Raw genomic sequence first — 22095 nt, forward strand, 5'->3', positions numbered from 1 at the left:
AAGTGATGGACTACCTGATAGAGTCTGCTACTACAGTAATTGCTATCTTTATCTTCTACCTGTACAGTCAGTCCTCAACTTACAACCACAATTGAGCCCAAAATTTATATTGCTAAGTGAGACACTTGTTAAGTGAATTTTGTCCCACGTTATGACCTTTCTTGCCAAAGTTATTAAGTGAATCACTGTAGTTTTTGAGTTAGTAACACAACTGTTAAGTGAATCTGGCTTCCCCATTGACATTGCTTGTCAGAAAGTCGCAAAAGGTGATCACATGACCCTGGGACACTGCAACTGTCATAAATATGAGTTAGTTGCCAAGCATCTGAATTTTGATCACATGAACCACAGGAATGTTGCAACAGTCTAAGTCTGAAAAATGGCCATAGGTCACTTTTTTCAGTGCTGTTATAACTTTGAACAGTCATTAAATGAACTTTTGTAAGTCAAGAACTACCTGTACTTAGTTATAGCACGTGATTGTGAGTTACTGCAAGGAAAGCCTCAAGCCTGGAAATGATGGCTAGGAGTGAACTGCTCTATCAGCATTTTTTATTTTATTTTTTTATTTTTTAATCCCATTTATATCCCGCCCTTCTCCGAAGACTCAGGGCAGCTTACAATCTAAGCACAATCAATGTGCTTAGCATGTCTTACCTGGGACCATTGGAGGAAACTGGTTGCTACCATCATTGCGAACTAAGTAGCCAGAAGAAAAACAATGGCAGAAACAATGGCCAGGTATTGGAGTTTAGTGACTAGATTCTGACTCTCAGCAATATTTTGGTAATTTTATCAGTCTGATAGTTCAATAATTCATAAAACATCTACCGGTAATTAAGAAATTATTTTGTACTGGATTGTCTAACAATAACTGAGATTTTATTTTAGTACTATAATATCTTGAAAAGGTCTATCTTGATTTCAGATACACACATCACCAGCAATGGGAAAATTCCAGACTGCTAAAATTAATACCAGAGATTTCCAGTCTATTCAGTAACTGCTTCAGCTTGTTCAGATTCTGAAGGCTATTAGCAGAATAGCTTCTGTTTTAGGTATTAGTAGCAGAAAAACAGTGAAAGGGGAATATAGTTAGTCCTTGCTTAACGACTGGTCATTTTACAACCGGTCAAAGTTACAATGGTCACGGAACCCTGGAATGTTTATCATATTCTTTTTTTTCTCTTTTTCTTTTTGTTGTACTTCTTTGTGGGTATTTTTTTCTTTCTCTTAGTTTGTAATAATAATAATAATAAAATTGGAAGGAACCTTGGAGGTCTTCTACTCCAACCGACTGCTCAGGCTGGAAACCCTATACCATTTCAGACAAATGGCTGTCCAGTCTTTTCTTTAAAACTTCCAGTGTTGGAGTATTCTCTGTTTCTGGAGGCAGGTTATTCCACTGGTTAATTGTTCTAACTCTCAGGAAGTTTCTTAGTTCTAGGTTGCTTCTCTCCTTGATTAGTTTCCATCCATTGCTTCTTGTCCTGCCTTCAGATGCTTTGGAAAATAGCTTGACTCCTTCCTCTTTGTGGCCGCCCCTGAGATATTGGAACACTGTTATCATGCCCCCCCCCCTCGTCCTTCTCTTCATTAAACTAGACATACCCAATTCCAGCAACCGTTCCTTATATGTTTTAGCCTCTAGTCCCCTAATCATCTTTGTTACTCTTCTCTGTACTCTTTCTAGTCTCAACATCTTTTTTACATTGTGGTGACCAAAACTGGATGCAGTATTCCAAGTGTGACCTTACCAAGGCATTGTAAAGTGGTATTAATACTTCACGTGATCTTGATTCTATCCCTGTTAATGCAGCCTAGCACTGTGTTGGCTTTTTTGGCAGCTGCAGCACACTGCTGGCTCATATTTAAGTGATTGTCCACTAGGACTCCGAGATCCCTCTCACAGTTACTGCTATTGAGCAAGGTACCACCTATACTATACCTGTATAGTTTGGTTTTTCTTGCCTAAATGTAGAACCTTACTTTTTTTACCATTGAATTTCATTTTATTAGATAGCACCCAGTGTTCAAGTCTGTCCAGATCCTCCTGTATCTTAAGCCTATCTTCCTGCGTGTTGGCTATTCCTGCCAGCTTGGTGTCGTCTGCAAATTTGATGAGTTCCCCATCTATCACCTTGTCCAAATCGTTGATGAAGATGTTGAAGAGCACTGGGCCCAGAACAGAGCCCTGGGGCACCCCACTACACACTTCCCTCCATGTAGATGCGTTTCCATTGAGGACCACACAATGAGTATGGCCGGTCAGCCAGCTACAAATCCTTGTGGTGGTGATGCTGTCTAACCCACATTTTTCTATCATATCAAGCAGTAGTTTGTATTTGTTTACACCATTGTAATCAAAATCCTTAACAATATATGCAAAAAGGAAGAATGCATAAATGACATATCACAAACATGAATATTGCTTCAAAATTATGAAATGTTTTAGTTATATCCTCCCTAAAATGAGAATACGACTAACCCATTTTCACAAAATATTCCTCAAGCCATTCTTACCTAAAAGATGTCATTAATCCTACAGTTTAATCTCCAGTTTAGAGGAAGCCAATACTCCTACAGAACCACAGAAAGCAGCAATACTCACTGCAAGTGAGACAAGCACTAACTATTCTTACAATACAAATAGGGCATCCTTCAGAATGATTGCAGCTTTGTTTAAATCCATCAAATGACTAAGAAGTACTCCCAAACAAATGCTTCCTAATACTTGCTCTGCTGCAAATGCTGAATCTGTAGTTGCCAGATATCCCGTATGCTGACTAACTAGCCATTGAGGTACAGGTAGTGGCCCAAGCGATGTCAGAAATTTTTTCAACAAAGAATTTCAGATTTTAGTTACACAATTATTTTAAATGCTTATTTCTACTGACAGTTTAACAATTTGAAAAGTCACCTCCCCCCCAGTTAAAAATAGGAAGTTGTAAGACTAAAGAGTGTGAATACATTCTTATATCACTGAAATATGTAATTATTTTTAATGTACTTACCTAACAGGTTTGTTTTCTGGACCAGTGTCTCGGAAACCCATTTCTTCCAGTTTGCATCGCCGATACAATTCATAATGGCGCATATGAGTTTGTTCTCTGAGATCTTCCATATTTGTACAAATCAACATTTCCCGAAGTTTCACAAAATCACAGTGGTTCTCGTTCTCCACTAAGGAAGGGAATTTCTGTTTTAGAATTTTAGCTTAGTTTTACATAAACTAAGATAATTTTAAATAAATAACATTCTATTTCTTAATTTTACAGGCAAAGTTTATACTGGCAAAAACAGTGGTAACAATATTCTGTACCATCCTTTTAGCACTCTTCCTATTTTACTTTGAAACTGTTGTTCATTGTTTTGATCTATAGTGGTTTTTGACCAAAATAAACTTTGAACTGAACTAAGTAAGCATCACAACTAGAAAGAAAAAAAGCTAATGATGACAATCTACAAGCCTTCTCCAATCAACTGTTTCCTGATTTTTTTTACCTCTCTCCTATGCCAGATATTTCAATTCTTAGGGAGAAACTTTTAGGTGGAATGGAAATGGGATAAAATATGGAGAAATTATTTAACTGCAAGTGGCATCCAGTACTACTCTTAATTTTCTTAAAAATTTATGTAAATGAGCAGCTCTTGAAAATGGTACTTCTTTTTTAAATTCTGTAATGCCCTATGGCAAAAAATAATACTCCTACTTATTTCTTTGGCTAATAATAACCCATTAATATTTAAATATATATTTTAAAAGCTATAGAGTGGATCAATATATGTCTAACACATATTTGAACAGATGTTAAAAATAAGTAGTTTAGATCTAAAAGTGGATAGTCCATTTGGTAGAGTGGTGAAGGCACTGGATAGAAGCTGGGAGACTGTGAGGGGAATGGAAGCTACTTTCAAAAATTCTGCCAGGAAAAACTGCAGGGACTTGTCCATATTGTCAACCACAGTCAAGACTGAAATGAAGGCTTTCTATCATTTTAAATAAAGTTCTTAAATAAGCAGCATTCTTTCATGATGCCTTATAAAGAGAGCTAATCAAAAGTAATTTGCTAACTCATAAATTAATCTGTTAATTGTAGACTGAAAAAACATATCAGTGAGGCAGGCACATGTTGTTATCCATATAGTTCATTTTGATACTTCTAAAACCTGATCTTACATTTGTTTAGAAAAAGATCTTAAGATATCAAAACTCACTTATCCCAGTTTTCCAAAACTGGTTTCATATATATTGATATTATTATCTTTAATTATTTATTTCTCCATAAGACTACAGATAGTGCATTTTATGCTTGTTTACATTTTATCCTAATATGTAGCAAGTTAGACAAAGAAAATGAAGGTTGAACATCATATAGTGACTGAGTGGGAAATCTAAATCTGGGTCTAATAAAAACCTCTATGATTCATATATCATACTTATAAAAGAACTACTCCTCATCATTCTCAAAATGGTATGCTGAGAATTGGGCCAAGATAAGGATTTTATTTAAAAGTAGGTTTATAGTATTGTAACAGTTCTAAAATCAACAAATTTACTTAATAAAACCTAAGGAATATATCTGGCTCCAGAATATGAAAAAATATTGGCTCTAATCTGGAATCTGTCAAAAAATATTAGAGGAAATAAGTTCCTTAAAGTGTTGCAAAATGTACACTTATTTAGTTAAAAGCAGACCTTTAATCAAAAATTTAATAAAAGTCTAAACTCTTGTTTACCTTGCACAATGCCCCAAGGATACTGGCGAGCCTTTACAACTTTGTTACCAATCTTTATCTCTTCTGTACTCCCCACTACAGCAAATGGCAAGTGTCCCTGAGAAACAGAAAATACATTATGGTGCAGATGAAACTAGAATAAAACATTAGCATATTGACTAATTTATACATATATTTTATCATGGATAGGGTTGCTGTTGCATGTGTTAACCAAAACCTGAATGGGAAGGGCTACCCTCGTGTAAACGTGGCCATCTGAGTTTCAAGTTTGACATCTGCCACAACCTCAGAGCAGGGGCAGGGGAGGGGATATATTTATCTGGGAATTCTTTTAGCTATCAGAAGAGTGGAATGTGAAACCTTGTTTATGAACTTGGGACTTTCTAGAGAACACATAGGCCGATACTCAGTTTTGCATCTCATCCTCTGGCTGCCAAAGCAATGTCACTAAACTAGATTCACATAAAGTACTAGTGAAAAGCAAGGATCTAATTTTATAAATTATTTAGATTTATTAAAATATAAAAAAGAAAATATCAATAGTAATTTCAGGCTTGCAGTTAAGGTAGTCACTCAAGAACTTTCTTCAGCATAAGTACTCAAAGAAACTGAAATTTGGAATGTAAAGATGGGTTCTAGCAAGAATTTTAAATGTATGTTCTAAGTGCCGCTAATGCAAATACAATTCAGATTTCATTATATGGACATTGTGTTCTATGGAAGAACAACATGGTGGAATACTTTCTCATAAAATATAATTGAACAGTCCAGAAATGAAAGTCCAGAATTTTTGAAGAAACACGGCAGCAGTTCCCATTAAAATGCTACCCTCCATCCAAAAACGAAGCCAGTAATTGCAGACAGTGAGTCTCTAGTTTAAATGTAATATCTTTGGCAATGTACTTACATTCATGGTAGCATTAATTTTAGCAATGCTCTCATCATCTGTTGGAAACTGGTATATCTGAACTCCATTACTGACCAGCTCACTCATTATTTTGATCTTAAACTTCTGCAGTTCAGATTTAGAAATTGTATCTGCTTTGGCTATAACTGGAATAATGTTCACCTATTAAAGAAATCAGACTGCTATGAAATATGCAAACTTCATTTGAACTTTTTAGATTATCAGTTACAATCACTGAACAGGGTACGGTAAGTTGTTTTTTACATTGCACAATATATTGTCTTTTTAGAGATACAAGATAATACTTTAATAACCTGAGTAATTTTCACCCATCTGTATAGTCCATTTAGCCCTTGGTCCATCATTAAATTGATCAGGTATATCGCAGAAGGCTTTAATATGACTAGATAAAAGTTATTTAATAAATATGAGATCAATTTCATTAGAAATAATATAAGAACTTTTCCTTTAAAGAAAGAAAAGGGAATAGTTACGGTTATCAGAATGCATTGCTATTTCCTACATTTTCAAAGAGAAAGATAACATTATTTTGGGACTAATTTCATGTAAAACATATTTTTTTAAAGTATTTACATGCGTCCCAACAAACTGTGTTTGTTTCTTTTGATTTCTTCAATTACGGTAAATGCTAAGCAAGCTTGAATATCTGTGAACAGACAATATTTTAGAGCATCTGAATGAATACTGGCAATCCCAAGTGAAACCTTTGATGTGTGTATGAATAATGCAGAAAGGTTGCTTTCATGTCTTCTTGCCATTTTGTTAAAGAGATGAGTATTACTGCTTTGGGGTAAAATGATCCTTTTGTAGTGACTGTATCAAGGCTTGTAGATGTTTTCTCCAGACTCAGCTACAAGTTAAAAACCAGATCTGTCCTCATCATTTTTAAAACCTGACTTTCCAGCTAATTAACAGTCTTTTATGACAACTTATCTCTGCCCTAATAGTTTCTTTAGTTTCTTTACTTATGTTTGGTAAGAACTGTAAGGAGAACTACATCAGTGCAAGGAATGGATGGAAATATAAAAGATGCCTAGAAATGGGAAGGAGGTGGAAGTGGAAGAAATAATCCAATAATCCATCCCTAAAGTGCTAAATCCAGATCCCATTCCACCCCATTTTACCACTCCATAGATCACTAACAATGAGCATTCTGCAGCCAATTTAGATTAGCAGAAAATCAGATTCCTACACAATGTTTTTGGACTCAAATCTGAACAATATCTTCAAAAAATAAACAAATGCCTTAAAATTAAACTATTTTTACATTATATTGATAAAAAGAATTATTAAAAAAATGTTTTGAAGCTGAAGAGACTTGTGTCAAATACCCAATTTCCCTATCAACTCATTCACAACTATCAGATGTGGGTGTCTTGCTATCTATTTTCATGACATCTTCGTTAGAGTTAGTCCATATTAAACAGACAAAAGATGAATCCAGACAGGACTAATTTGATGAGTAGCAGTTATTTAATAAGGAATTATTTATTTATTATTTTTTTTATTTTTATTTAATTAAATTTTTATACCGCCCTTCTCCCGAAGGACTCAGGGCGGTGAACAGGGCATATCTTAAAACTACAAAAGTACAAAAGTTAAAAAAGAATTAAATTATTGCCCACAATAAAAACAATAATATATATATATAAATATTAAAACCCTAAGTGATTCCCCATCAGGCCAGGCCAGCTTGTTCAAATAAATGGGTCTTTAACCCGCGCCGGAAGAATTAACTTTGCTCAGATGACTAACCTAGAGTTTAAATTAAGTTGCTTATGCAGTTCAGTTACTTATGATAATAAAGAGCAACTGTAAAAAATTGCTTTAAACAGAACTAGCTGGAGCAGTACAAAATAGTATTTAAACATATAAAGAACTCATTTTTTTCATTCCCTCTGAGGTGTACTTCTATTAATGTTAGTCTTAAAATGATGATGAGCAATTGCTTTAAATAGCATGCAACATTTGACTTAATAGAATGGCAGCACAAAGATTATTTCATTGCTGAAAGCACTTATAAAAAGCCTAGTCCAAAGCTGTAATATTTAAATAGATCCATATGAAATCAACATAAACTTGAAATATTATACAGGCAGGTATTCATTTCATAGGAAACTAGAAACTAATAGGAAGGGACTTCATGGTCATCTACTCCAACCTATCCTTGATAGCTACTGAGATCCAACTTAAAAAGGGGAGTTACTGTATTAGGCAGACCAATCAGCTGTTAGTGAGCTCTTACTGTCAAAAAATTCCTTTTAATATTCAGCTTGAATGTCTTTTCTTTCAATTTCAGTATTAACCTCAGTTTCAAAACAAAATAGACCCACTCCCTCTTGAACATGATTCATTTTTGGAATTATATAGACTATGATCATATCTTCCTTCATCATCATCACCTTAAAACAATCCTAATTACATACAAGATTTTTAATTAGAATAATTTCAGAACACGCCTCTAGTTATGGCAACATAGTTACTTGATAACAGTGGTTCCCATTTATTTCTTATACACTTTCCTCTCCCTGCACAGCCTGATTAAACGTTGATTTTATTTTCTACTACTATTCAGTATATCGAAATGCATCCAGGTCTGCACATGGTTACTTTTAGAGGCAGCTTATACCTTATGTCAAAACACGGTTATTTTTTTATTTGAAATTTAGATGTGGTTTAGAGCAAACAAAGAATATCCTTACACAAATATACTAACATCTAAGCAGAAGTTGATGTTGAGTAGCTGCCATGACATCAGTATTAATTAGCGTATGTGTTCTGATGGGCACTATAGACCAAATAAATCCCCAGAAATAAATTTGATATTTTTAAATTATTTTCCCAAACAGGAAAAAAGTCATCCTACATTTCCTAATAGCAATCTTAGATTGCCAATTTATTTAGGAAGTAACTTACACCACCGGGAACAAATTTGACTAGATTTTGCCACAAACACCAATGTGTTGTATAATGTAGATAAGATCATCCTTTTCTTATTCCATAACAGAACAACTTTATTATCGATTTTTTCCCCAAAATGAATTGTCTTACTCAGTTACATTGACCTACTCATCAAACTAAGTCAATGTTTGTTTTTTACTAAAACCATTTTTGATGCTACAACAATAAAAAATGCATTACATTTTAAGATATTACATTGAATATTTATGTTGGAGAAAGATTGGCTGAGCCAGGTGGAGAGTTAAATGGGGAATTAGTCTGGAGTCCCTATGTGGGTGCATGGTGGAAAAGTCTGACCCCTCTTGAGTGCCACTGAACATTAATTTTACTCAGGTGCAAACTGTCAGTCTGAAAAGATTCCTGTACATGGGCTTCAGCAATAAAACAGCTAATTGAACTCTTGTGTGGCTCTAGTTGTTAGTACCTAACACTATTACAGATAGTCTTCGACTTACCATCACTTGTTTTACTACTGTTCAAAGTTATCACTGATCCTATGTGTTGTCATGGTCATATGATCAAAATTCAGGTGCTTGGTACCTGGCATGTATTTGTGATGGTTGCAGCATCCTGAGGTCACATGATCACCATTTACAAACATCCCAAGGGACTTCCAACAACCAAAGTCAATGGAGGAAGCCAAATTAATTTAATGACCATGGTGATATGCTTAACAACCATGACAAAAAGATCATAAAATTGGGTATGATTCATTTAACACCTGCATCACCTAACAACAGGAGTTCTGGTCCCAACTGTGGTTGTAAATTGACAACTACCCCTATGTTATTTAAAAAGATCATGTATTTTGCTTTTTTCCTAAATATGATTTTAAAATCTTACCTTGCTGTCAAGATTTTTCATTGTTAACAAATCAAGAGTTTTAAGGGAATGCCCTGTGGGTGAAATGAAATACAGGCACACATGGATACGAGTATCATGATAATTATATAAAGAACGCTTAATTTTCAGCTCTTCCTGGAGGTAGGCCTCAAATTGCGCATCGATATAATCAACAATTGGCTGATAACTAGAGGGAGAAAAAATCCATTTTAGAACAAGAAGTTAAATTCCATTCCAATATCCATGCACAAACTGGAGAGGATAACAATAATTTTAACAATTCAATTCTACTTTTATAAAACTTTACTATATATTAATAACTCAGAATATTGTAAGCTATATCAACTGTCTTTTTGAAACAATCTGTAGAGTTCAAGATCTTGTAAAACACTCTCTGAGAATCAGACATGACTGAACAGAAGAAAAAAATGCATGCAAATATAATCTAATTCTGTCCAAGGACAGAAAATGTTTTCTAACAAGTGCAACAAATATGCATCTAAAATAGCTTTTAAAATATAATTCAGCAGTCTTCATTCCTTTCAGATTCATTTAATATTCCAGCAAAACCCATTCCATTATGTTATAAAACCATTCCTGAGAACCATTCCCTATGTATGCTAGAAAAAACCAAGCAGATGACATCAATTTTTTAACTTACAACAAACTAAACTGTGAAGTCCTACAGCAGAGTCAAATTTAATCTAATGGGTGTTAATTCTTCCTGTTATTGTCCTGTTATGCAAATTGCATAACTTATTCCACTCATTTTACAATGGAAGGGTAGGACATAAGAATGCTAATCCAAACACTATTACTTAGTATAGAGAAACCTAGGAAGGAGGAAAACATACTTAGCACCAGTTTTTATTGGTTGTGGGTTGTAAGGGTCAGAAAGAAAAAACCAAGAACTGGGCAATCTTTGAATTAGGGTTGAAGGACGTTTCAAACTTGAGAGATGGATGACTTATCACACTAACCAGTGCCGAGAGGTTCCTGGAATGCTGAAATTCACAAAAATTCTAGTAACTAAAATTCCATCCAAGTACTCTGTTTTGTGCCAAATATTTCTTAGAAACTAACCAGAGGTATAAACAACGAATAAAGTCATATCAGAATCACTGATTCTTGTTTGGCTTGAATATAAATTTGTTCTGCAAAAAATGTGCTGTCAAAAGATAGAGAACCATTCTTGCCTTGCACCTCCTTTGAAATATTATAACTAAGTTGATTCAGAACACCGAAGAAGAAAGAGCTAATACCTAATCACAAACAACAAATTGATACAAGATACTGAGGCAAACTAAGAGAACAAGGTTATCTCATGTGCAGGTAGTCCTCGAGATACGACCTTAATAGAGTCTGCCTGTTACGGATGCAAGTGATGATGACTGTGAAGTAAGATGGACTCATTTTAATGGCCTCAACCACTGCTTTCCCTGATGCAACATGCGGGTCATTAAGCAGAGATAGGGTACCTTAGTCAAATCAAATCAAATCAACCTTTATTGTCAAGGCTGTGGTGTGGGAGGCCCTTGGAGGCCTAGTGCAGGCCGAGGCCCACCTGCCCCAGGCCTTCTAAAATATTCCCCCACCCTCAGAGATACCATGTATCCTGATCATCTAAGGTCACATTTGGTAGAGATATCCATGCAAATAGAAGCTATGAGGGGCCAAACCAGTAAGCTACTGCTGTGATATTGGGGGCCAGACTTGGTAGAAATTTTCATGAAGGGTTAGTCTGATATAAGGAAGGGATCAATTAAATATTGTGGGAGAGACAATCCAAGGCAGTGGGTGAACTGGCAAAGTCTCAATGTAGACCCACAAAGAGTTCTATGAGTAGAAAGTTTGCATGTAAGAGTATGTGTGTGTTTGTGTGTGCACGCGCTTAGTCCAAATTGTGACTATAACATGAGAATCCAAACAATCATTCACTTGCAAGTTTAGAAGATCTTGTTTTTCTCTGAAGTTATTTTACAACAGATGGAAATCTAGAGCAGCTTACAGCTGCTCAATGAAAAAAAATGAAGTTGTCACATGCAAGCCGTTAGTCAAATATAATGTTGATCCTAATACTCTGTTGATAAACTAATGAGGAAAACAAAATGTCTCCTGTTCAACATTAAGAAAGAACAAAGTTTCCAACTATCGCAAACTATTTGGAAATGATTACCAGTGGCTTTATTAGGATGTTATGCTTTATTGATATCCGCAGTTATATTTGTTCTATTTCATAAAATAAATGCCAAGAATCTAGATCAGCAGCAGGCAGTTCACTTTAATTAAAAGATACTGACCTATCATCTTTGTTTATCTGGTCCCCAAATCCAACTGTATTTACAATTGTTAGCTTCAATCGGACATTGCTTTCCTGAAGCTCATAAGTCTGAGCTTTAAGCCTCACATTTGGCTGAAAGTGTGTTGACACATGATCATCAAAAGAGGTATTGAACAAGGTATCAATCAAAGTTGATTTTCCAATTCCTGTCTCTCCTACAATTAAAGAGAGATTTCAAAAGTACAGTTATATCACAAATTCACTTTCATAAATGTCACTGAAACACAAAAAGAAAAACTTTATTTCTACCATTTAAAAGTAGTACAGTGAGTTTTGTTATAGCTTCATTATGGATACAATTAGAAATGCCTTTCCTTCTGTAATTTTTATAGTAACATCTGAACAATATGCAAAAACATTTCTCAAAAAGACCTCATGTGCCCATTAGCTTCGCTCTGCAACCTGTAAGAACTATTCCTTCTCATCAAGTCTTATTTCCTTCTGCCTTCCCCTGTCACTTCCATATCCCTGATTTCATTTCAGTTTTTCTCTTTTGCTCTATGGGAACCATATCCAAGAAACTGAAACCAAAGTGCTGAGTTTTCAGTAGATGGTCTAACATGCTATCATTTTAAAACATTACATATCATTCAACTGTCTTCACACACTAAGTTACATGGCTTTCTGTATTCTCTGTTACTCTCACATCAATCCTCTAAAATATAACAATAAGCTCATAAATGACTGATATGGGCTGAAATATCCATTTTTAATCAGTCACATGTATAGGTAGTTCTCGACTTATGATGATAATTGAGACAAGAATTTTCACTGTACATCATTGTGGTCGTAAGTCAGGATGGACCAATTTTAATGGCAGTTGTTAAGCAAATTCAGCTTCCCCAGTGGGCATGTTTTGTCAGAAATTGGCAAAAAAAAGATGCAAACCATGGTTATTTGATTGTAGGTTGCTGCAACCAGTTGTAAATAGGTTGTCAAGTGCACAACTTGCAATTGTGTGACCATGGCGGTGATACATCGGTCATAAGTGCAAGTGCAACTACAAGTTATAAGTCACTTTTTCCAAGTCGTAACTTTGAACCATTGTTAAACAGTCGACAGTTAAATAAGTTGAGGACTATCTGTATTACTAAATTCCACTGCTTAATTCATAATAGCATACTTTTAATCAAAATTAGGCTTATAGCTTATTCTGCTTTAGATGAGCTTCTGAATTTAAAAAAAGAATAATAATATTTATTAAAGGTTTTATTTGCAAATTATTCACTAAGTTCTTTTAACCCTGATAAGTATTTCCTGAAAAGAGTTAGGAAAATATTTAGAAATGCTCTGTAGGAAAAATGGAATAGTATTTTCATTAAATAAACACAAAGGCTGTAAAAATTATTTTTTACTATCAAAATAAACCAATGTGGAATTACTGCCAACCATAAAGAAGCACTAAGCTATCAATAGATTTTATAATGTTTGTGAAGCTTAAAGAATGAAAACAGCTAAGGAATATAAATTACTTAAGAAATTAAATATGTTTAATTAAGCAAATTAAGAAAATTACTGTAAAAAGGTAAATAAACTGAGTTATATCACCTTTGAATCAGTATCTGAAGGTCAACATTAATATCTTTGTTATTTTCATTACTTCAGACTTTTCAACAGGACCTGTTCAAATTAATTTACACTTCTGACAATTAAATTACTTACCAATGCTGAGAATGTTGAAGCAAAATCCCTGGTGGATAGATTTGTTAACCAATTGATCTGGTAAACTATCAAAACCAACATGGCCAGACAAGAATAAAGATCGACAATTCTGCTGAAGTGAAACAGTAAAAAAATTTAGGGTATAAGACTTCAATACAGTTATCTATGATACTAATAAATATTGACAAATCTAAGCATAATATTTTACATATTAAAAGTTTTCACTAGGTGACATTTGGTTTATTTTTTTTTCAACCAAATAAAAATCACTGAGGGTAGTTAATCTGCAAACAGAATTTAAAAGCCTACACCACTGTTACTAATCTGCTGCACAATCACTACAAGTTATTTTTTCTTTATTACAGTACTTCCAAGGTATTTACTAAAGAGCAATCATTTCCAGTTCTTGAATATTTATTTATTTATTTATTTGTTTTTATAAACCGCCCTTCTCCCGAGGGACTCGGGGCGGTGTACAGAGTAAGGTAGGTAAACATAATGAAACAATACTGAAAAAACAATAGTCAAAACAAACTGGGACCCCAATTAGAGCTATCAGGCCAGGCCGGACTGCTGGAAAAGGTAAGTTTTTAAGTCGCGCCGGAAGGTGCGGAGGTCGGGGGCCATCCGGATTTCAGTTGGTAAGCAGTTCCAGAGGGCTGGCGCACCCACTGAGAATGCCCTCCCCCTGGGGGCCACCAGCCGACATTCCGTGAGTGGTGGCACCCTGAGGAGGCCCTCTCTGTGGGAGCGCACAGGACGGTGGGGTGTTGACATTGGCAGAAGGTGCTCCCGTAGGTAGTCCGGACCCATGCCATGTAGGGCTTTGTATGTCATTGTTAGCAGCTTGAACTTCACTCGGAAGGCAACCGGAAGCCAGTGCAGCGCACGGAGGAGAGGTGTGATATGGGAGTATCGGGAGGCTCCCAAAAGTGTCCGTGCCGCTGCATTTTGCACCAGTTGAAGCTTCCGAGTGGATCTCAAGGGCAGCCCCATGTAGAGAGCGTTACAGTAGTCTAGGCGAGAGGTCACAAGGGCATGGGTGACTGTACGTAAGGCATCCAGGTCCAGATAAGGCCGTAGTTGGCGCACCAGTCGAACCCGGGAGAAGGCCCCCTTGGTCACAGCTCCTATGTGATCTTCCAGGGATAGCTACGAGTCTAGGAGGACACCCAGGTTGCGGGCCCTATCAACAGGGGGTAGTAACTCATCCCCGATGTTAAGGGGTGGGATGCTCTGAGTATCCTGGCTTGCCGGTACGTACAGCCATTCAGTCTTGTCCGGGTTCAGTTGAAGCCTGTTCCTCCCCATCCATTCCCGGACCGCTTTCAGGCAGCGGGACATCACGTCGAGGGCATCACTGATGCTGTTTGGAGTTGATATGAAAAGCTGGGTGTCATCAGCATACTGATGGTACCCTACTCCAAAGCTAGGAATGATCTCACCCAGCGGTTTCATGTAGATGTTGAACAGGAGAGGCGAGAGGACCGACCCCTGAGGGACTCCGCAAACGAGAGGCCTCGGGGTCGACCTCTGTCCCCCTGCCAGCACCGACTGCGAGCGACCCTGGAGAAAGGAGGAGAACCAACGCAGAACCGTGCCTCCCACTCCCAGTCCCCTGAGGCGCCGCAGCAAGATACCATGGTCGATGGTATCGAAAGCCGCCGAAAGGTCTAATAAGACTAGGACAGAGGAATGGCCCCTGTCCCGGGCTCTCCAGAGATCATTCATCAGAGCGACCAATGCCGTCTCCGTGCTGTAGCCCGGCCTGAAGCCCGATTGGCACGGGTCTAGATAAACCGCTTCATCCAGGACCTGAGGAAGTTGGTGCGCCACCACGCTCTCAACAACCTTCGCAAGGAAGCGAAGATTGGAGACTGGACGAAAGTTATTCAATGAGGATGGGTCCAAGGTGGGCTTCTTGAGGAGAGGTCTCACCACCGCCTCCTTCAAGGCGGTGGGGAAGTGACCCTCACTCAGAGAAGCAGAGATGACCGCTAGGAACCAGCCTCGTCTCCCCTCTCGAGCCGCATAAGCCAGCCAGGAAGGGCACGGGTCCAGTAAGCATGTGGAGGAGCTCAACCTCCTCATAATCCTGTCCACTTCCTTAGGAGTCACAGGATCAAATTCCTCCCAGATGACGTCGACAAGACTGTCCATGTCCTGTTCTTCCAACTCTGCCCAGTTGGAGTCCAGGCCGGTTCGAATCCGAGCGATTTTATCCAACAGATATTGACCGAATTCCTCGGCTCGACCCTGCAAGGGTTCCTCCCTCACCTCTTGGTTCAGTAGGGAGCGAGTCACCCTGAACAAGGCAGCCGGGCGATTATCTGCGGACGCGATGAGGGTGGAAAAGTAGTTGGATTTTGCCACCCTTATCGCAGCGAGATAAGACCTGGTGAGGATTCTTAATCGCAATCGGTCGGATTCGGATCGACTGGATCTCCAACGGCTCTCTAGGCCCCGTCTCCGACGCTTCATCTCCCGGAGCTCCGCGGTGAACCATGGGGCTCGCTGGGATCTGCGCCGGGTCAGAGGCCGCAGGGGTACAACTCGGTCCAGAGCCTCCGTGGCTGCCTTTTCCCAGGCTTCCACTAAGGCATCCGCCGAGCTGTGAGCAGGCAGTGCATGTGCGTCCTCAAGCGCTGCCTGGAACCTATCAGGGTCCATTAGGCGCCTAGGGCGGTACCATCTGGTTGGTACCGCGCACCCACGGCGGGGGGTGGCAAAGGGGAAGTCTAGCCGTAGGAGGTGATGATCGGTCCATGACAGGGGCGTAACGGTCGTGGCACCCCCACCGATATCATCACGCCACCGTCCAGACAAGAACACCAAGTCTGGGGTGTGGCCTCCCTCATGAGTCGGTCCAGAAATTATTTGCGACAGGTCCATGGCCGCCATGGAAGCCATGAACTCCCGAGCCAGTTCGGACGATCCTCCCAGGGACGGTAGGTTAAAGTCGCCCAAGACCATGAGTTTTGGAAGCCTAACACCAAAGAAGATGCATGTTTAGGTTCCTATCATTCTATTCTTTCCTTTTTGTATGTCATTTCTTCTCCTCAACCCTCTCATTTAATTCCATCCTTTTTGCTTAAACTACTTCTTTTTATTAATCCCTTCAGAAGCTTTCTGCTTCCGTTTCCTACTCCTTCCTTCTTGTAAACTTGTGCATTATTTTTGATGCTTATATTACCAAATCACCTGGCCTTTCATTTGCAGAGCTTCAATACCAGCCCAACAGCAAATTTTAAAAAAAATGACCCCCTCCCCCAAAATTGGGTTGCCCTGCAATGTTCCCTATGGAATGCACAGCTGATTCTCTCAGCAAGCTTAACATATGGCCACAATATATGTATATACACATCCTTAAAGAATTTTGAATAACAAACGTGCATCTGGAAAAACCGACTGGATCATTGCTTTTCATGACATAAGCACCACATCAAACAAATCTACGATGATGTCTAGCTATTATTAAATGTTTGCTTAAAAGGTTCCCACAATATTGATTGACAACTAATTCTGATTGCCACAGACTCCAGCTATCCAAAATATTCTGTCACTCTAAAAAAGATTTTGGAGAAACAGAAGAGGCATGAAGTCTAGCACTGCTTCAATTTTCCTTGAAACTAAGGATAAGCTGAAAAAAAGTCACATTTTCTATCTCTTAGTCATGAGAATTTCAAGGAGAGCCAGGAACTCTTCTGCTGGACTTGGAAAAGACAAGAAGCCTTGTGAATTATGTCTGCAGCTTCTCTACCGTAATGGCTAGTGCTCAGGAATTATTGAGCCATTTCATTCCCTGGAGAATCTATAGATATAGATAACTTCAGGGACTTCTGTTTGTTTTGTTTCCAAGCACTGCTTGGAAGTTCTTAGTTTGGAGACACTTTATGTATTCACAGAATTTTTATACTGCTCTAGTTCTGGAGACTCTGAGTAGCTTGCAATATTAATGTCAAAAGATATCCTTACAGATTAAATCCAAATTCTAAAATATACTCTTGAATAGGTTTCTGGTCATTCCTTAGCATAGCCAAGACTACTCAGTAACATCACAAGTATTATGATATTTATTTTGATCTTTAATATTTAAAATAATAAAATGTCTTCATTAAGCTACCCATGACAATGTGTCCTTAGCTAATAAATCTGAGGCATGTATCAAGTGGTGAACAGTACAGTCATACATATAGATATTGCACCTGTGCAAAAGCCTCATTGGGAATACAGTATTCCACAAATGAGGAAATTTGAATGGCTAAGATAATGCTAAGGGACGCGGTGGCTCAGCGAGTTAGGACACTGAGCTTGTCGATCAGATGGTTGGCTGTTTGGCGGGTCCAATCCTGAGTGCCGCATAACAGAGTGAGCGCCTGTTACTCGTCCCAGCTTCTGCCAACCTAGCAGTTTGAAAGCACGTAAAAATGCAAGTAGAAAAATAGGGACCACCACGGTGGGAAGGTAACAGCGTTCCGTGCGCCATTGGTGTCTAGTCATGCCGGCCACATGACCACGGAGACGTCCTCGGACAAGCGCTGGCTCTTCGGCTTTGAAATGGAGTTGAGCACCGGCCCCTAGAGTTGGAAACGACTAGCACGCATGTGCGGGGGAACCTTTACCTTACCTAAGATAATGCTCCCTCTTCTTCTTTCATTCTAAAGGACTGATAGTCATTATTAACAGGATACTTAGTAAAAAAAAGGCACATGAAAAGGGAAAGAGAATGGGGCTGTGTGAACGCACACCTGAGTGTTCTAGGAATTATAGTTACAAGTAAGCGTCCTACTCTTTGTTGAGGTTTCTGTGCATCCCACTATAGGTAAGTAGCAAACTGACTTTAGGGCAGCAGACAAATGCCAAGAGAGAACTGATGACAGCAGTGCTCTCTCAAAGGAAGGATCTTTCTAGACCCATACATTTATTAATAATGCCATGCAAATATCGGTCGGCCACATCAGAGCACAGCATAACCTTGCACACTTTGAGAAGTGCAGTCCTATGAAACATGTTAATGGAAACTGGAACTGTTCTGGTGAAATGGCTTTGGGCAGCACTGGCAGCAAGAGATTTATCAGCTGAAATCCTCTTTGAATAGCCACTGCTCTCACTTAAAGAAATGTCTTCTCCGGAGCCAGAATAAACAAGTAATTGTCCATGATCCCCTACAAATATCCAAAGAATACAAAGAATGCTCTGATAGATGGTAAGGTGGGGGAGGGGGAAGGAACTTATATAATGCTGTGATACATTTGCAGACATTTAAGCGTCCTGGACCTGACCGGACAAGAAGGGAAGGGAAGAAGCTCTAGTCCTGCCTTAGCCATGAAAGCCGGCTGGGTGTCCTTGGGCCAGTCACTCTCTCTCAGCCCAACCCAACTCAAAAGGTCATTGTTGTGGTGAAAATAGGAGAAAGATGGGTGGGATATGTTCTCCACCTTGAGTTATTTGTAAAAATAATAAAGGTGAGATACAGATAAATGGAATTGAACAGAACAGAACAGAATAGAATAACTCACTTTTCCTGCATCATGATTATCTGCTGGTGAAGTAAAGGGTCCTCTCATTCCAATATCAGGTTGATGGTGCTGAAATAGTAAATCAAATAATTTTGTGACAGTCAAATTAAAGAAATTTGAAAGAGAAATAATTCTGGTCATAACTGCAAAATTATAGAGAATAAGGGACATGAAAAAACCATTACATAACATTGAGGACTGAAATATTTCTTAAGTCCTAGGAATCAAGTCATTATTTAGAAAAAAGATAAGAGAAAAAACTGCACATTACACAAGGTACGTACCAGAAGAAGAGGTAGGTCTTGAAGAGTTATAAAAGTAGAGACTTGGGACCTGTTGCTAAAATACAACTCCTTGCAGCTCTAGCTAGCATGTTCTAAAGCAAAGAATTCCTCCAATGATAATTCAACAATGGGAAAATCATTGGTTATCCACTCCTGCCCTTGATCTAGGGAACAATAGGTGATTTTTCTTCCCCCTGTTCCTCTGTTAGAGGCTTTCCATTGGCAACAGGCAGCGTCAAAGTCAGAGATAGCACACTCTTTCTCTTCCTCTACAGCAAGTCTGAAACTGATTGATCACATAGGTTCTTTTAAATTCCATTTCAACCTACTAATTGCATTTTCCTGCCTAAGGTCAGCAATAAGACTGGGATCTGCCTTATACCTAATCAGAAAGATTATGAATCCTAACAAATCATGAAACGTTATTCTGTATAATTAACCATCAAGAAAAAACAGTCAACAACCACTGCAATAGGAAGTCTGTGATTTCATAACATAATATTAATACCTAAATTCTAGGTATTAAGATACTTTAAAAGTTGCATAATGGATTCCAGATGATAGCCCACTACATTTTTTTCTGTTGTGTGACAAATCCAGAGAACTCAGATCAATGCCTATTTGATACAATGATACAGAGTAAGGAGTTTGCCAATCTGGAAATAATTTATTTTGATTATTGACTTATTTGCCTTATTGGGGTTTATTGTCCTGCAATTTGGCTTTATTTTATCATTTTATAAGGTTAATCTTTTATATTTTTCTATTTTTTATGGAATTCATAAGATTTTTCTACAGTAACCAGAAGAGGGAGCTCTGACATAAAGAAAGTCTACTCTACAAGTAGTCCTCATCTTACGACAATTGAATTCAAAATCAATTGAATTTTATGACCTTTTTGTCATGGTTGTTAAAGGAATCATGGCAGTTGTTAAGTTGTTAAGTGAATCATGTGGACATTAAACAAATCTTGCCTCCCTTGAAGATCCCCAAAAGGTGATACTTAATAAACCCGTGAAAAAGGATAAAACTAAAGAATTAATTTTTAAAAGCTGAAACTAAGAATTTAAGACTTGATACTTGATACTTGGATAACTGTCTCCAAATTTCAGAGGGCACTAACTCAGTAAATTGTAATGCCCTTTTCACAGCAGTTCTGGAGGGGCAATACAAAAATGTCCCGTAAGAGCCAAGATGCTGGCCCTGTGGACAAGGGACCTTGCAACCACTTTCCTGTTTATATTGCACCCTCTATAAGGATTCAGGGACTCATTTTAAAACTATTAATCTGACAAAATACTAGAAAATTTAGATTTGTTTTGTGGATAGCTGTTACTATCAGAGTATGATACAGTTTCTTTGAAAATAGCTAAATTCTGCTTTATTACCTGTAAAAATAGACTTTGGCCACCCATTGATGATCTCACCATTATTTCTAATACATTATTATGTCTTGTCCTGTTTTGTTTTAATTTTTATTCTGGCCTGTGACCATAATAAAAGATTGAATCTGATCACATATCTATAATATACTACAAAACTTTTCAAGACATGTTGGTCAAACCACTACCTAATTGATGAGACACAACAACACAAAGAACTTTTTCATCATGGAAAGAAGCTGCATCTCTCTGATCTACAAGAAAAGAAATTACCCAGCCTATTTCTTTAATGAAGGTAGACTGCAAATGTTTTGCTGAAACACTAGAAAAGAGAATGGATGATTTTTTAAAAAATTGAATCAACACCCCTTGATCAGTTTAATTTCTTCAAATAGTTAGGATGCTGAGCTTGTCGATCAGATGGTCGGCTGTTTGGCGGGACGAATCCCGAGTGCCGCGTAGCAGAGTGAGCGCCTGTTACTCGTCCCAGCTTCTGCCAACCTAGCAGTTCGAAAGCACCTAAAAATGCAAGTAGAAAAGTAGGGACCACTACGGTGGGAAGGTAACAGCGTTCCGTGCGCCTTTGGCATCTAGTCATGCCGGCCACATGACCACGGAGACGTCCTCGGACAAGCGCTGGCTCTTCAGCTTTGAAACGGAGATGAGCACCGGCCCCTAGAGTCGGAATCGACTAGCACGCATGTGCGGGGGAACCTTTACCTTTACCTTTACCTTAGGCCTAATTTATTAATAAATCATCAACTATAAGTCTGAATCTCTACAAGTAAAAGACTGTACAATAAAATGCAAAACAACATTTAGATAAAATCATTGATACACAAAAAGAAATGTACACTGAATATTGTACTTAAAGAAAATTGGTATACGAGATGCTTTACTGCTAGAATATTACTCCATTTTGCAGGTCAGTTCCTTCTTTAAAAATTGTTAAAATATAACAACCAGTTTAGAATTTTTTTTGTATTTTGTAGAATTGTTGTAAAGCTCAATTGTTATGGAAAGCGATTTAAATAGATTGAAGTCCATTTTAAAAGCTTAATTTCCCTTCCAACTCTTTTTTAAAAATGTTATTAGATCTTACATTGCCACCACGTATACAGGTAGTCCTCGATTTGCAACAGTTCATTTAGTGACTCATGACTATTTTTTACACTTACCACTATTGCAGTATCCCCATGGTCAGGTGATCAAAATTCAGATGCTTGATGACTGAATCATATTTACGATGACTGCAGTATGACCACCATTTATGACTTTCTGAGAAGCAAAATCAATGGGGAAGGCAGATTCACTGTAACAACCGTGTTACTAACTTAACTGCAGTGATTCATTTAACAACTGTGGCAACAACTGTAAAATGGGACGAAATTCACTTAACAACTATCTCGCATAGCAACAGAAATTTTGGGCTCAG

At 37.9% G+C, this 22095-nt stretch overlaps 1 protein-coding gene across 5 annotated transcripts in view; it reads right to left on the bottom strand.

The window, feature by feature from the left end:
* Positions 1-22095, bottom strand: part of SEPTIN10 (septin 10) — a 38977-nt gene that overhangs the window by 12414 nt on the left and 4468 nt on the right. For 3 of the 5 annotated variants that reach the window (XM_081326824.1, XM_081326821.1, XM_081326823.1), the window contains exons 2-8: positions 18995-19063; positions 13476-13587; positions 11773-11968; positions 9473-9659; positions 5648-5809; positions 4741-4837; positions 3015-3183 (exon numbers count right to left, since the gene is read on the bottom strand). In XM_081326824.1, coding sequence (XP_081182950.1) covers positions 3015-3183; positions 4741-4837; positions 5648-5809; positions 9473-9659; positions 11773-11968; positions 13476-13587; positions 18995-19063 — 992 coding nt within the window. Of the gene's footprint in view, positions 1-3014; positions 3184-4740; positions 4838-5647; positions 5810-9472; positions 9660-10326; positions 10477-11772; positions 11969-13475; positions 13588-18994; positions 19064-22095 lie in introns of those variants that run through there. The other 2 variants (XM_081326822.1, XM_081326825.1) reach the window with 2 other exon arrangements.

This window comes from Vipera berus (assembly GCF_964194415.1).
Source record: "Vipera berus genome assembly, chromosome: 4".
NCBI classification, from domain to species: Eukaryota; Metazoa; Chordata; class Lepidosauria; order Squamata; family Viperidae; genus Vipera; species Vipera berus.